At 44.2% G+C, this 14,701-nt stretch overlaps 1 protein-coding gene across 6 annotated transcripts in view; it reads right to left on the bottom strand.

Annotated features, from left to right (window-relative positions):
- Positions 1–452: 452 nt before the first annotated feature.
- Positions 453–14,701, bottom strand: part of LOC138968746 (anhydro-N-acetylmuramic acid kinase-like) — a 22,828-nt gene continuing 8,579 nt past the window's right edge. For 3 of the 6 annotated variants that reach the window (XM_070341379.1, XM_070341381.1, XM_070341380.1), the window contains exons 2-7: positions 12,645–13,518; positions 11,520–11,674; positions 11,120–11,326; positions 4,398–4,536; positions 3,544–3,772; positions 453–2,726 (exon numbers count right to left, since the gene is read on the bottom strand). In XM_070341379.1, the coding sequence (XP_070197480.1) occupies positions 2,434–2,726; positions 3,544–3,772; positions 4,398–4,536; positions 11,120–11,326; positions 11,520–11,674; positions 12,645–12,887 (1,266 nt within the window). In that variant the 5' untranslated portion in view covers positions 12,888–13,518 and the 3' untranslated portion in view covers positions 453–2,433. Of the gene's footprint in view, positions 2,727–2,756; positions 3,079–3,543; positions 3,773–4,397; positions 4,537–11,119; positions 11,327–11,519; positions 11,675–12,492; positions 12,593–12,644; positions 13,519–14,701 lie in introns of those variants that run through there. The other 3 variants (XM_070341382.1, XM_070341383.1, XM_070341384.1) reach the window with 3 other exon arrangements.

Raw genomic sequence — 14,701 nt, 5'->3', positions numbered from 1 at the left:
TATTTGTGTTCTAAACAGAGATTATAAATGTAAGTGAGGGTGTCAGAAATTACAGGGGCTGATAACTTTAGAATCCTTCCATCAAGCCCGTCTACCCGTTTGCTTTAAATGAGTGAGTGCGTGAAATACTTCAGGCACCGTAAGCAGAGGAATATTTAACTGAGATGATATTTGTTTTGATTTACAGAAGTCTCCCAAAACTTCCAATTTATTTAAGGTTGTTTTATCGTTTATAATAACCTTTTCAGCTATTTTGGAAAAATGTGTGTTTAAATCATCAGGTGATACATATGTCCTCTAGAAAGAGAGAGAGAGAGAGAGAGAGAGAGAGAGAGAGAGAGAGAGAGAGAGAGAGAGAGAGAGAGAGAGAGAGAGAGAGAGAGAGAGAGAGAGAGAGAATTTGTTTATATAAAAAAAGAGCAGAAGACCCAAGCATTCACCAGAACAGAAGACACCATTTTTGAATTTATTTGTATATAGAATGTCATCACAAATAATTGTTTGCAAGACGAAAGTCAACCATTTGCCATACATCAAGACGATAAAGTGTGTATACATATACCATTTGGGCAGTCAGTATTTTGGAAATGCAATATTACATTTAATTCGTCAATACAGCATGGGAATGGAGCAGACAAACAATCAAACCCCATACTCTCTCTCTCTCTCTAACACACGCACACACATACACACACACACACACACACACACACACACACACACACTCACGCACGCATTATCACACACAAGCATTTCTTATCACTTCAGCACTAGGACAACAAATATTATGATTGCAGAAAATTACGATCAAGTTGTATGTGAAAGTCACGTACCAAAAAAGAGGAGGACATTGGCGAGGTCATCTTTTATGTAAAATCTGTTCAAACAAAATAAAACAAGTCGCGTAAGGCGAAAATACAATATTTAGTCAAGTAGCTGTCGAACTCACAGAATGAAACTGAACGCAATGCCATTTTTCAGCAAGACCGTATACTCGTAGCATCGTCAGTCCACCGCTCATGGCAAAGGCAGTGAAATTGACTAGAAGAGCGGGGTAGTAGTTGCGCTAAGAAGGATAGCACGCTTTTCTGTACCTCTCTTTGTTTTAACTTTCTGAGCGTGTTTTTAATCCAAACATATCATATCTATATGTTTTTGGAATCAGGAACCGACAAGAAATTAGGTGGAGGTGTTTTCAAATTGATTTGGACAATTTAATTTTGATAATATTTTTTATATATTTAATTTTCAGAGCTTGTTTTTAATCCGAATATAACATATTTATATGTTTTTGGAATCAGCAAATAATGGAGAATAAGATAAACGTAAATTTGGATCGTTTTATAAATTGTTATTTTTTTTTACAATTTTCAGATTTTTAATGACCAAAGTCATTAATTAATTTTTAAGCCACCAAGCTGAAATGCAATACCAAAGTCCGAGCTTCGTCGAAGATTACTTGACCAAAATTTCAACCATACAATTTGGTTGAAAAATGAGGGCGTGACAGTGCCGCCTCAACTTTCACGAAAAGCCGGATATGACGTCATCAAAGACATTTATCCAAAAAATGAAAAAAACGTTCGGGGATTTCATACCCAGGAACTCTCATGTCAAATTTCATAAAGATCGGTCCAGCAGTTTAATCTGAATCGCTCTACACACACACACACACAGACAGACAGACACACACACACACACACATGCACATACACCACGACCCTCGTTTCGATTCCCCCTCGATGTTAAAATATTTAGTCAAAACTTGACTAAATATAAAAAGGAGCACACACTTGCTCACACACACACACACACACACACACACAGTGCACACACACAGTTTTCAGCAAATTAACAGCGAAGTCTTTCGCAAAAGTGACAGTAACATATACTAAGGAAGGTGACAACCGTAGCATCTAGTGAAAAAAACCAAACTTACATGAGGGAATATGGACAAAAAACGCAACACACAAAACGATAAAGTTGCATGTACATTTATTCCTCGGATTCCACAGAGTAGTTCAGTATGATAACAGAAGGATTTTGACCACCAATAATAGTGGTTCTGTATCCTGCATTCATTCACCAAAAAGGAGTTTATCAGTTAGTCTTTCACTCCCCATCGCTTTACGACAGAGGTAATAGTCTGCGCAACAGGAAGCAAGTGAAAAACAAACCAATGAAATCATCAAATCGCGGGTCTTAATCCTGCATTCATTCACCAAAAAAAGCGTCCATAACCGATTTTTTGTTGGTACTTCCTCTCGCTTTACGACAGAGACGACCGTCTGCTTAACAGGAAGCGGAAGTCACAGAACATACAAGTGAAAAATAAATACATGGAATGAAAATTATCAAATCCTGGTTCTGAATCCTGCATTCATTCACTAACAACCAGCGTCTATAACTGAGTTTGTTTTACTCCCTCACGCTTTACGACAGAGACGACTGTCTGCGCATGAGAAAGCGGAAGTGGGAGTGCATGGAGGTCGCGCTGGGGTTGAGCAGAGCGGGTTGGTGGATACTGCCAGCAATGCCGTTCTCTCTGGCCCCCGTGGTGCTGGCGAAGACGTTCTCCTTACCCATCAAACAGCGGAGGCCGAGGTAGGCGAAGACGATGGCCTCCTTGAAGTCCACGACCTCGTCGTCAGTCTCCTCCACCTCGATCAGCTTCTCCTTCAGCTTCTCCTTCAGGTGCTTCATCAGGAACTTGTTGTGCGCTCCTCCTGTGCAAACACACAAGAATGTCAGTGAGGTCAGGTAGTGGGCTGTGAATTGATTACTAGTTCGGTTTACATGTAATGAAGGTGCCTCATCAGGAACTTGTTGTGGGCTCCACCTGGGAAAGACACAAGGATGTCATTTTGGTCTGCTAGATTACAGGTTGGGTTTACATTTTGCAAAGCATTTTAGTGTTGTGTGCTTTTTGAAGGTGCTTCATCAGGAACTTGTGGGCTCCTCCTGGGACAAGAAGGGTACAAGAATGTCAGTGAAGTCAGCTAGTGGGCTGTCAGTCGATTACTGGTTCAGTTTACATGTAACGAAGGTGCCTCATCGGGAACGTGTTGTGCGCTCCTCCTGGGGAAAGACGAATACAACAATGTCAGTGAAGAATTTGTTTCTCTCGGATTTTTGTGCCCGAGGAAGGCCCCAGTGGTCGAAACTTCGTGCTCAGTTGTTCGTATCGTCTTCGTTAAAACACGTGAGTACATCATTTTTTGGTCTTTTTATTTCTCACTCTTAGGCGCAGTCAGTATTGTTCTGCAGATGTCAGTGATATCAGCTAGTGGACTGTGAATTGATTACAGGTTCGGTTTACGTGTAACATGCATTTGTGTTGTGTGTGCTTTTTGAAGGTGCTTCGTCATGAACTTGGTTTGGGCTCCTCCTGGGAAAAGAAGGGCACACAGACGTCAGTGATGTCAGCTAGTGGGCTGTGTCAGAGGTTGACAATAAAACCCCAGTACTGAGCCAATGCTGGCATGTTTATTGAGCACATAGACCCCAAGTCAAACACGCACACACACTCGATGACTCACTCACCTCCAGTGATGAGAACGCGGGAGTCACCATGCTGCTTGCCAGGGGAGAGAACCAGGGAAGCCAGGGGGTTGGACGGGTCATAGACGCCACTGTGTTTCGTCCCTTCCTCGCAGGCCTCGGCGATACGAGTGGCCACGTGCTCCACGAAAGTCCTGGCCAGGTCCGCCACATTGTGTTTGTTGGTCTGCAAGACACGCTTTGACCATGGCCATCGGTATCCAACACTTCGCTGCGGACCAAGGGTTAGGCATGCGTGTCGGACATCTATTGAGGTTAGTGGGTTAGTGTACGTGTCAAGACATCGTCACTGTGGTTATCTCTGCTGAGAGAGAGAGAGAGAGAGAGAGAGAGAGAGAGAGAGAGAGAGAGAGAGAGAGAGAGAGAGAGAGTCATACAGAGAAATAGGGTTCAACTGAGGGGTGGGAGATAACGCGGCTTTGACCATGACCAACGGTATCCCACATTAATGGGTAGAAAATGAGTTGTTCTTCCATTTCAGATCAAAAACGGGATCATTCTTGCTATTTTGATTTTTTGTGTATTTTAGTGTCTGCAAATTTGCTTTTGCGAATTTGATTTCGGGGGGTGTCCTAGGTCTTCGGTCCACTGCATAAACACTAATTCATGAAAAACAAAACTCTTTATTTCATACGGTAGGGGAATGACTTACCTTTCTGGCAATATACTTAGTTTTAACATAACTGGCCGCATCACAAAGATCTTCAGCTAAATGTATCTGCCTACTTTTTTATGATGGGTAGTGCAGACACATTTTCGATTTCTAAACGATCTACAGCCTTCTGGTCCGCAAACATGAACCTGCTCTCGTGGACCTGGATCATCGCACAACTCACGTCGAGAATGGGCCAGACTTCGCTGTTGACCCACTCCACGCCCAGAGACTTGGGGTAGGGCTGACAGTAGTAGCTCAGGTTCTCCAGTGAAGCCAGGACGTCGGGCAGGATCTGGCCTCTCGCCGCCAGCTGGCCGTTTCTGATGGCATAAGAATGCGCTGCTTTCAGTGACATAGCCTTCATAAAGCCTTATGGGCAAAGACAGAAACATACCTATTTACACCAACAAACACGAGCACGCAAGGAAATACTAGGATGGACACAACATTCCTCCCAAACTTTATAGAAAACCCAAACTACTGTATTTAAAATCAAATGCATAAGCCTATCCGAAGGTTTTTTTTAAAATTCTTCAACTTGCTGAAATTCCCCTTTTTTTAACATCTCAGTCAAGACTTTTGGCACAACATTTTATATTCATCATTTGCATAATTAATAATCACAAAATGTGGTCAACAAAATGTGTATTATCTTGCATCATGACATAATATCAGCAGAGTGTATCTCACTGTTAGTATTTCTTCCATTTTCCTCTTTCCACCATGGGAAGAATATGAGACAGTGACAAAAGGTCAGGTGTCATGTCTACTGTCCCGAATGACATACGATTGCTGACATTTCACCATTGCCAAAAGAATAAACAAATAAGAAATAGGTAGAAAATGAATGTGAACACTGACTTTGATTGTTGATCAGTATTTTCTATACCACTAACAAATAATCTACTTACACATAGCTGTTTGGCAAATGTATGTTGCATGGGACACACTGACATGAAAGTGGAAGATGTTTTTCCCTCTAGAGAAACTACATATCAAGTTACACTTTTTGTGCTCTTCCATTCCAGTTGGCAATCAATTGTTAACGCATGTTATTAGAAAAAATAGAACAAAAACAGATTAGATAGAATGAAAAATGTACTGGTGATGTCATTTGGGACATACTGACATGAAAACGTCACCTTTTGTCATTGTCTCATATTCTGTGTGGAGAGTTCGAATAAACTTCACTTCTGAACACAATCATATATATTATCTCGTAAACATGTGTGTGTGTGTGTGTGTGTGTGTGTGTGTGTGTGTGTGTGTGTGTGTGTGTGTGTGTGTGTGTGTGTGTGTGTGTTTGTGTGTGTGTGTGTGTGCTTGTGTGTTGATCTGTGTGAGGAAACAAAACAATGCAAATCTGCAAATTAAGAGTTCCATGAAATAGTTTGTTTTTCACGTTCGTGGGAGTGGCATAACAAACAGCACCAAAATATAACACAATCTCACACATAAAAGAACACGCAAGACTGGCTAACATTGTCCAGATCAGGTGAGCCTTATGGGCCTTTCTCAGACCTGCTCCAGCTATTCTTCCACTCGAATATCCTTCTAATATTCAAATCAAAAAGGTGAACATTATGGGCCTTTCTCAGACCTGAGTGATATATACACATTTCCTATCACTTTCTGGCGATAGGCAGGCGGTGTCGCACAATCAGGGCGACTGGGCCTGTGAGCACTTCGATAGTCAATGCATTCATTATCTGTCATAATCTTCCAAGTATGTTGGAGCATGGCGTTGACGTTGGGGGCGAACAGGCGGAGAGGCATCGGGACGATCAGGTTGAGCAGGGGTCATGGCCGACTGACTGTGCCTCGGCGACGTGTTGGGTACCCGTGCAGTAGTTGGTAGACCTGGGCCAGCTGGAGTGTGGAACATGGCAGTAGGTCTCCTGGGTGAGTGTGTAGGTGAAACTGGTCGATTGGTCGGACTATTTGGCTGCACCGGCAATTTGCTGGTCTGTGAAGTATAGGGGAATGCCTGAGCTTCAGCCTCGCCGTCTTCCTCTTCATCGTCGTCTTCTTCCTCTTCATCGTTGTCGTCGTTAACAGGGTGATCGCCCTGGATCGGTTTGAAATGTGACGAATTGCGCACAATGGAGCGATTTCCTCGTTGAGCAGTCAGCATGCTGCCCTTCTTCTTAATGACCACGTAGGGAAGGGGGGAGTAAGGTGTGGACAGTTTGTTCAGTTTCTTTTGTTTCACCAGAACATGATCACCAGGATTGATGTCGCAGAGTCGCGTGTGGCGTTTTCTGTCGGTGAATTCTGTCATCTTTCTTTTGCTCAGGATATCGTTGTGAATCATCCGCGTGTGTACGGGGATGGGGTCGAGAGGAAGAGAGCAATCTGACAGGCCAATGTTCATCTTGCGTTTTGTAAGTGCTTCAAAAGGGGAAACACCTGTGGAGCTGTGGGGAGTCCCTCAGTATAGGCGAAGGAATGTGGGAAGTTGTGTCTTCCAGTTTAGGTTGGCTGCTGTAGACGAGCGGATATTTTGATCCAACGTGCGCATGAACCGTTTGGCCTCGCAATTGGCTTCAGGCCACAGCGGGGTGATCTTGCGATGGTGAAACCCAAACTGTGTCGCAAAATGAGAGAATTCTTGTCCATGAAAAGGGGGCCCATTGTCAGTTTTCACTGTCTTTGGAATTCCCTGTCGTGAGAAAATTGTCTCCACTTTTCGGGTCACAATTTTTGCAGATGTGGACGAGATAATCTCAACTTCTGGGAATCTCGAGTATTCATCAATCACCACCAGTAGATAGTCACCGGAGGGGAACGGACCCGCGAAATCAATGGCTCTGATGGGAGGGGAGTACTGATGATTGGTTCACGAGCTTTGGGTCCGGGGTAGGAGGCTTGACAGGGTATGCATGATTTGACAGTTTCCTCAACCATTTTGTCAATTCTCGGAAACCATACCTTCTCTCGGAGGCATTGTTTTGTTTTGACGATGACTTGGTGTGCTTGGTGAGCAATGTTGATGACCCTTTGACGAAGAGTTTTCGGGATGACTAGTCGATGACCTCTCAGGATGAGCCCATCATGCATGGAGAGTTCTTCACTAAAACGAGCGAAATCAGACATGTCACCATCTTGCCACTGTCCGGTTTGAATCGCTCGCATCACCTTCTGAAGCTGGTCATCTCGTTGCGTTTCAATTCTGACTTCGTGTTTAGTCATCACCACAGGGACTGCGTTTTCGGTCACGTAGTTGATGTATTCTTCACCTTTGTTTTCACGCTGGGGTGTCGACTGTGGGTGGCGACTGATGTAATCAGCTGGATTGAGGTCATCGCGACCCGGGGCATAGGTGAGAGACATTTCATATGGCATGAGGCGTAATCTCCACCTCTCGATGCGAGATGTCGTTGGCTTTTGGCTGTTGACGATCCCGAGAAGTGGTTTGTGGTCTGTAACTACGGTGAAAGAGGATCCATACAGGTAGAGGTGAACATGTTCCACTCCGTACACCACAGCCAGCATCTCTCGATCGGTTTGTGAATAGCGCTGTTCTGTGGGAGTGAGAGCTCGGCTGGCATAGCAGATTATCTTTCCTTCCTGTGTTAGAATCGCACCAAGACCAACTGGACTTGCATCCACAAGGAGTTTTGTTGGTTTTCTTTGGTTAAAGTAGCTCATGACTTTGGCGTTGGTGAGGGTTTCTTTCAGACAGTTGAAAGCCTGTTGTTCCTTAGGCCAAAAAAAATAATAGGTGTGGTTACGGTAACATAGCCAAAAAAATAGGGTAGGAAGGTAGGCAATCACTTTTTTTTTTTTAAACTTTTTTTTCTAATGTGTACAAATTAAACCTACTTGACAGAGAAATAAGTGTGCGACTCGGGCGCTTTCACTTTCATTGCGTTTTCTGCACTCGTTTACTTGTTTTTTTGGGTATTTTTTTGACAAATGTAATAAAAAGTTATAGGGTCGGCCCCAAAAAATAGGGTAGGTCGGGTTACCGTAACCACACCTATTTTTTTTTCGGCCTTATCGGACCATTCCCATGGAGCGGCTTTCTTTGTCAGGTTTCTTAGTGGCTCTGTGATCGTTGCGTAGTTTGCGATGAATCGAGCCACGTACTGCGTCATTCCAAGAAGGGATCTCACTTCGCTGACGTTTGTTGGTGGTGGACTGTTGATGATCGTTGACACCTTGTCAGGACTTGCTGCCACGCCTTTCTTGCCAAAGATGTGACCAAAAAATCTAAGCTCTGAGACAGAACACACACTTTTCCCTGTTGAGCTTCGCCCCGTGATTTTGAAGTTGCTGGAGTGTTGCTTGAAGAGCCACGTCGTGTTCTGCTTGTGTCTTCCCTTGTATGATGATGTCGTCGCTGAGGTTCTTTGCACCTGGGATGTCAGCTAACAGCTCAGCTATGGCGTTTTGGAAGATTTCTGCGGCAGCGTTTACCCCAAACAGCAGTCTTTTATATCGTCGAAGACCGACATGGGTTGAAAACGTAGTGATGTATCTGCTTTCCGGGTCGAGCTCCAATTGATGATAGGTATTGGACATGTCCAACTTGCTGAAGACTGTGGACCCGTTGAGGTCAGCGATAAGGTCATCGAGGGTTGGCATAATGTGTTTCTCTCTCTTGATAGCTTTATTGGCCTCTCTCATGTCGATGCAGAGCCTCACACCCTGTTTCTTGGGCACGACTACCACAGGGCTTACCCATGGTGTAGGACCCTCAATCTTTTCAATGATGTCTAGCTTTTCGAGTCTGTTCAGTTCTGCCTCGACGTCTTTTCGTACGTGGAAAGGTATACGCCTGTGTCGTTGGGCCACGGGTCTGACAGACTGATCAATGTGCAGCTTGATGCTGATGTCCTTGATTTTCCCCACGCCGGTGCTAAACAGAGTGTGAAATTTGTCATCAGGGCTTAGTGCAAAAGTGAAATGGACTAGGCCAAGAGTTTCGGCCATGTCAAGGCTCATGAGGTTGTTGGCCTTTTTCACTTTATTGTCGTTGACCACGTAAAACTTGGCTGGAATACGCTGGTCGTTGTAATTCACATCAGTGGTCACAAAACCAATGATGGGTAGGGGCACATCTGAACCATATGCGAAGATCAGAGGGCATGGGCCATACAAGGGCGCTTTGGGACATACCTTCTTGTAGGTGTCAAATGTCATGAGACTCACTGATGCTCCAGTGTCAATAAGAAGGGGGACTGGTTTGTTGAGAATGTGCACCTCCACTGACAGAGATTTTGACTTGAGGTTTGAGACACTGAAAACGACTTCATCGCTTGAGTAGTAGGGATTGTCGTAGTCTTCATCCACTGTGGATTCATCATCAACCTGGGTAGAATGGAAGATTTGTCTTACCTTTTGAGGTGAAGATTCACAGACGCTCGCGAAATGTCCAATCTTAGAGCATCGCCTGCATTCCTTGCCTCTCGCTGGGCAGGAACTTTTGTGAGGATAGCTACCACCACAATAGCGACAGCGAGCACCACCATTTGATGAACGTTGACGTTGAGGGTTGCTGCTGTCCCAAACACCACCACGGCCAGATCCACCACGGCTGAAGTTGTTGCCACGACCGAAGCTGCTGCCACGCTTGGAGTTGCTGCCACGTCTGTAGTCACCACCACGGTTATAACCTGCACCGCTCGCATGGGAGTTGTCGTGTCTTGCTTCATTGTCACCATGTTGATGGTATGTGCGTCTGGGGTTGGGTTTGACGCTGTCTACTGATGCACCGGCACCTTCAATCTCGGTTGCCCTGGCCTCAGAAAGTTCGTAGGAGCGAGCATCATCAATGACTTGTTGAAGGTTTGAATTTTCCCTCAGAGCCTTTCGTCTCACCTTGGATGATGAACATCCTTGGACCAGTTGTCCTAGTATCTCTCTATCCACATCATGGAAATCACAACGATGTGCGATCGTTTTCAAACGCGTAAGGTATGCATCAATTGTTTCTGATGGTTGCTGAATAGTGCCTCGAAACTTGAACGTGTCATATGCAACGGTTTTTTTGGGTGTAAAATAGTCAGTCAGACTTTTTTTCGCAACTGGATATGTGTTTGGAGTGTTATCAGCGCCTGTGACAGCATCCACGCCTTTTTTGATCATTGGAGAAGTTGTCAAAAATGTCATACACTTCGTCACCTGCGTAATGAAGGAGTAGTGCTTTCTTGCGATCATCGGCCGTTACATCCAAACCGCACAACATATTTTCGAGTTTGTCGATCCATTTCTTCCAACGGATCCCTGCACTGCCTTCTTCCCCTTGGACTACAAACGCTGGGAATGATGGAAGAGACATCCTCGTCGCCAGTTGTTGTGTTCTTGCATACAACAAAGTGTAAGACGAAGACACAGCTTGTGTGTTCAAGTGGGATGCTTTTATTCCCGGTCCACGTGTGATCTCCTCGTTTAACAATGGCCGCTATCTTCTCAGTTCTTCCAAGATCATACGAGATTGATTAACATGGATCTGGAAGTGGACTAGGATGGACACAACAATAACAACGACCGAGATACTGTGCAGGGATGGCCAAATTGTCCGCCCGATCTCCAGGGGCGAGTAAAAAATCCGCCCGGCTAGTAGAAACCGCCTGGAAACTCGCCGCCCGGCTGGCCGATGACAGTTCTGGTCAAATTCAACCCTTTTGGTTATAATATGACGTTTTAAAGCCATATAAAGTAATTAAACACTGCAGATCAACTGTGGTATGCACCGGGCCAGCGAAATGTCTGCTGGGCTAGCGAATTTCTTGAAGTTACTCGCCCGGCTGGCGAGTTAAAATTTTGAGATTTGGCCATCCCTGCCGTGCATGGATGTGTTCAAGTGTTGTACTATAATAGTAAAATGCAGAACTCACCAAGAGAGTTCCAATATCATTCATGTTAACAAAGAAACTCAAAACCAGGTTCACTCACTTGTCAAAGTCGGCAGCAGGGTCGCTGATTTTGGCCAGCTTGTTGAGGACGGAGTTGCAAGCGCAGATGTCCCACGCCTTCCCGTCTCTCGACCCCACGTTTGCGATTCCGCCAAGGTTGAGGCACAACCCTACCGAGCTGTACAGGAACCGCTCCCCAGACGGCGCGAGTGGCGCCCCTTGGCCTCCCAGGGCAACGTCCTTTACTCTGTGAATGAAAAGCAAGACAGAATTCAGAAGAAAAGAAAGAACAGAAGAGAAGAAAGAACGAAAGAAAGAATTATAGAAAGAATGAACAATAATAAAAGAAGAAAAGCACTGGCACACACACACACGCAATATTTCCCGGCTTCCGGAACCCAAGACCTCCCCCCCCCCTTAGATCCAGCCATGCTACCTACCTGAAGTTGGTGACGAGCGGACATTTGAGGTAGGAGGCCATAACCTCCCCGTCTCCCAGCTGGAACGTCAGGCCTTCCTCCGGCTTGTGGAACACGGTGTGTCCGTGTGACGACACAAAGTCCATTTGAGTCCGATTCTTGTCCTTCATGAATTTCTGGAGGAAAAGAAGGACAGAGTTACATATATAATAGACTGTTCCAAATATTTTTTTTTTAAACAAATAGACTGCGAACGTTCCAAAATTCAGAATAAAAAAAATACCTTGCTTTTTTTTCAATTCAACAGCAACAACAATCAACCACCACCAGCATCGCTACAACCACCAGTAATCTCCCAATTTAATAATTCCTCCTTATTAAGACCCAGTTTTCTCTGTAAATAACCTTTGTAAATTTACCCCCATTTTATGACTCCCTCCTTTATAAATCCTTTTTTTTCTCCAGATTGTATTAAGGTCTTTAAAGGTGGGTTCGACTGTAAAGAAAGTGAAATGACAATGAAATGAAGATGAAAATGAAATAAAAATAAAATGAAAATCACATGAAAATAAATAGTTAGTTAGTTAGTTAGCTGTTGCTTTTTGGGTCCAGCGGACCATATAGGCCAAATCAGGACCCCATGAAAATAAATGAAATGAAACAAAAAGAAAAAAATGGAAAAAAAAAGAAAATAAAATGAAATCTCACCGTGATGGCCCAACATCGTCATGACGTTGGACAGCTTCTTCTTCTACTGTACACCACCAGCACCACCACCACCACCACCACAAACAACACAACAACCATTTACTCACTGTGATGGCCCTGCCCATGAATTGCGAGTAGTCGTAGTGCAGTTTGATGAGGTCCAGGCCAGTGAGCGTCATGACGATAGACAGCTTCTCCTTCCACTCAACACCACCAACACAACCACCACCACCACAAACAACAACAACAACAACAACAACAACAACAACAACAACCATCTACTCACCGTGATGGCCCTGCCCATGAAGTGCGAGTAGTCGTAGTGCAGTTTGATGAGGTCCAGACCAGAGAGCGTCATGACGTTGGATAGCCTCTCCTTCCACTCAACACCACCACAAACAACAACAAAAACAACAAGAACAACAACCATCTACTCACCGTAATGGCCCTGCCCATGAAGTGAGAGTAGTCGTAGTGCAGTTTGATGAGGTCCAGACCAGAGAGCGTCATGACGTTGGACAGTCTCTCCTTCCACTCAGCATCGTAGGGCACCGTGACGGTCTCCAGCACGCGGTAGCTCCAGATGTCGCAGTTCTCGTCGCCCGTGAACTCCACCACGCACATGTCAAGGCCGTCCAGAGACGTTCCGGACATGAGGCCCATCCCTGTGTACGTCGACATGGTGGTGAATGCGGCGGTAGTGAGACGACCGATTGGCTTGCGTGTAGCGTGGTCTTGGTTTGGGTTGTCTTGGTGATGTCTGTCTTGAAGTTTTTTGTTTTGTTTTGTTTTGTGTTTATGTTTAAAGGGATGAGTTGTGGCAGTGGTGGTTGACTGGTTTGCTTGTAGTGTTGATAATGGTTGTCTTGGTGATGGTAGTCTTGGTGGTGCTATAGTCTTTGAATGATGGTAGTCTTCGTGTTTTTTTTTAAAAGGGTGCAGAGTTGTGGCAGTGGCAGTTGACTGCTTTGGTTGTGTGGTGTGGTGTTAATGTTTTCTTGGTGATGGTTGTCTTAGTAATGGTAGTCTTGGTAGTCCGATGGTCTCGGCCGTTGTGAGGTATTGTCTTGGTAATTGTATTCTTGGTGGTCCCGCAAAAGTCTCGGTGGTGTTGTGGTGTTAACGTTAGTTGCCTTGGTGATGTCAGTCTTAGGAGGTTCGATGCTCTCGGCGATTGAAGTCTTTTACGACGGTAGCTCAGTTGTGGCAGTGTTTGTATTCTTGCTCTGAGTTCAGTTTTGACAAAGCGCAGCTTCGTTCAGCTGCAGTAATAACTTTCCCCGACTAGAAGGCCACAGTCGAAATCCTTTTCCTGTGAATGAAAAAGAAATAGGAGTCAGCTGTGCATATTATCAAACGAGTGGTTTTAGTAATTAATATTGCATAACCATCCCTCTCTGCCCTTTCTCTTTTCCCTCTTCTCAGTCTCTGTGGTCTGTTCGTTTACTAAAACATTGGTCCAGGCAAAGTCAGAAAGCTGCACAATCTAGCCTTTAAAAAAATGGAGAAAAAACACCCACAAAAACAAACAACCGCGTGCATTCTGTCTCCCTCTGTCTATGGTCTGTTCGTTCAGCAAATCATTGGCTTATGCAAAGTCAAAAAACTAAACCGTCTAGCCTAAAAACCAAAGCAAACCGCATAGAGCTTATTTCTGTTTAGTGTAAATATTTGATCAGTAAAACATTGCTTCAGAGCACGCCAGAAAGCTAAAACAAAACAAAACAACAACAACAACAACAACAATAAAGGCCTACATTTTCAGTAGAAAACCGTCGCTCATGATTTGGACTCAATTGAATCGTACAGGCTGCAAAATCTTGAACAGCACTTTTCACTGTTAGAATTGAATGTTTGCCAGAGAAAAAGCTGATGCACAGAAGCACGTTACACGTACACGTTTGCACAGCAGCGCCTGTCAACTGACCGACGGGCGAACCCAATGGAAATGTTCCCACCTGCATGGTTTCCATAACTACAGAAATGCCACCAACGTCGTGATCTTAAAGTGATACTGCCCCAGGAAAAAAACTATAACAAAAAAAGTCCACTCAGAAGTTGACTTACCTTCTTCATGTTTAATATTAAAGTCAGCTTGCAGACAAAAACTTTTTTTCTCTCCAAAAAAAAAGCTCCACTCAGAAATTGACTAACCTTCTTCATGTTTAATATTAAAGTCAGCTTGCAGACAAAAACTTTGTTTTTCTTTCAACAAAGAAAAAAAGAAAAAGAAAAAAAGAGCTTGCAGACAAATTGTGAACGAGTTTTAAATCTTAGTGAAAGACGCAACAATTTAAAATTAACTATTTTGAACATAATTATGACTCTTCTCAGTTGGTTGCTGATGAATACACGTACTGTTTTAACAACTTGGATTATTCAGCGTCTCAGTATTATCTTTCAATGTATTCAGAAGGATTTCAGTGATGCAAACACGCACAAACAGACACCCACAAAGACAGACATAATTATAGACAGGCAGACACGCAAACAGA

The sequence above is a fragment of the Littorina saxatilis genome, linkage group LG6 (assembly GCF_037325665.1).
Source record: "Littorina saxatilis isolate snail1 linkage group LG6, US_GU_Lsax_2.0, whole genome shotgun sequence".
In the NCBI taxonomy this organism is placed as follows: Eukaryota; Metazoa; Mollusca; class Gastropoda; order Littorinimorpha; family Littorinidae; genus Littorina; species Littorina saxatilis.
This window is presented reverse-complemented; position numbering and strand designations above follow the sequence as displayed.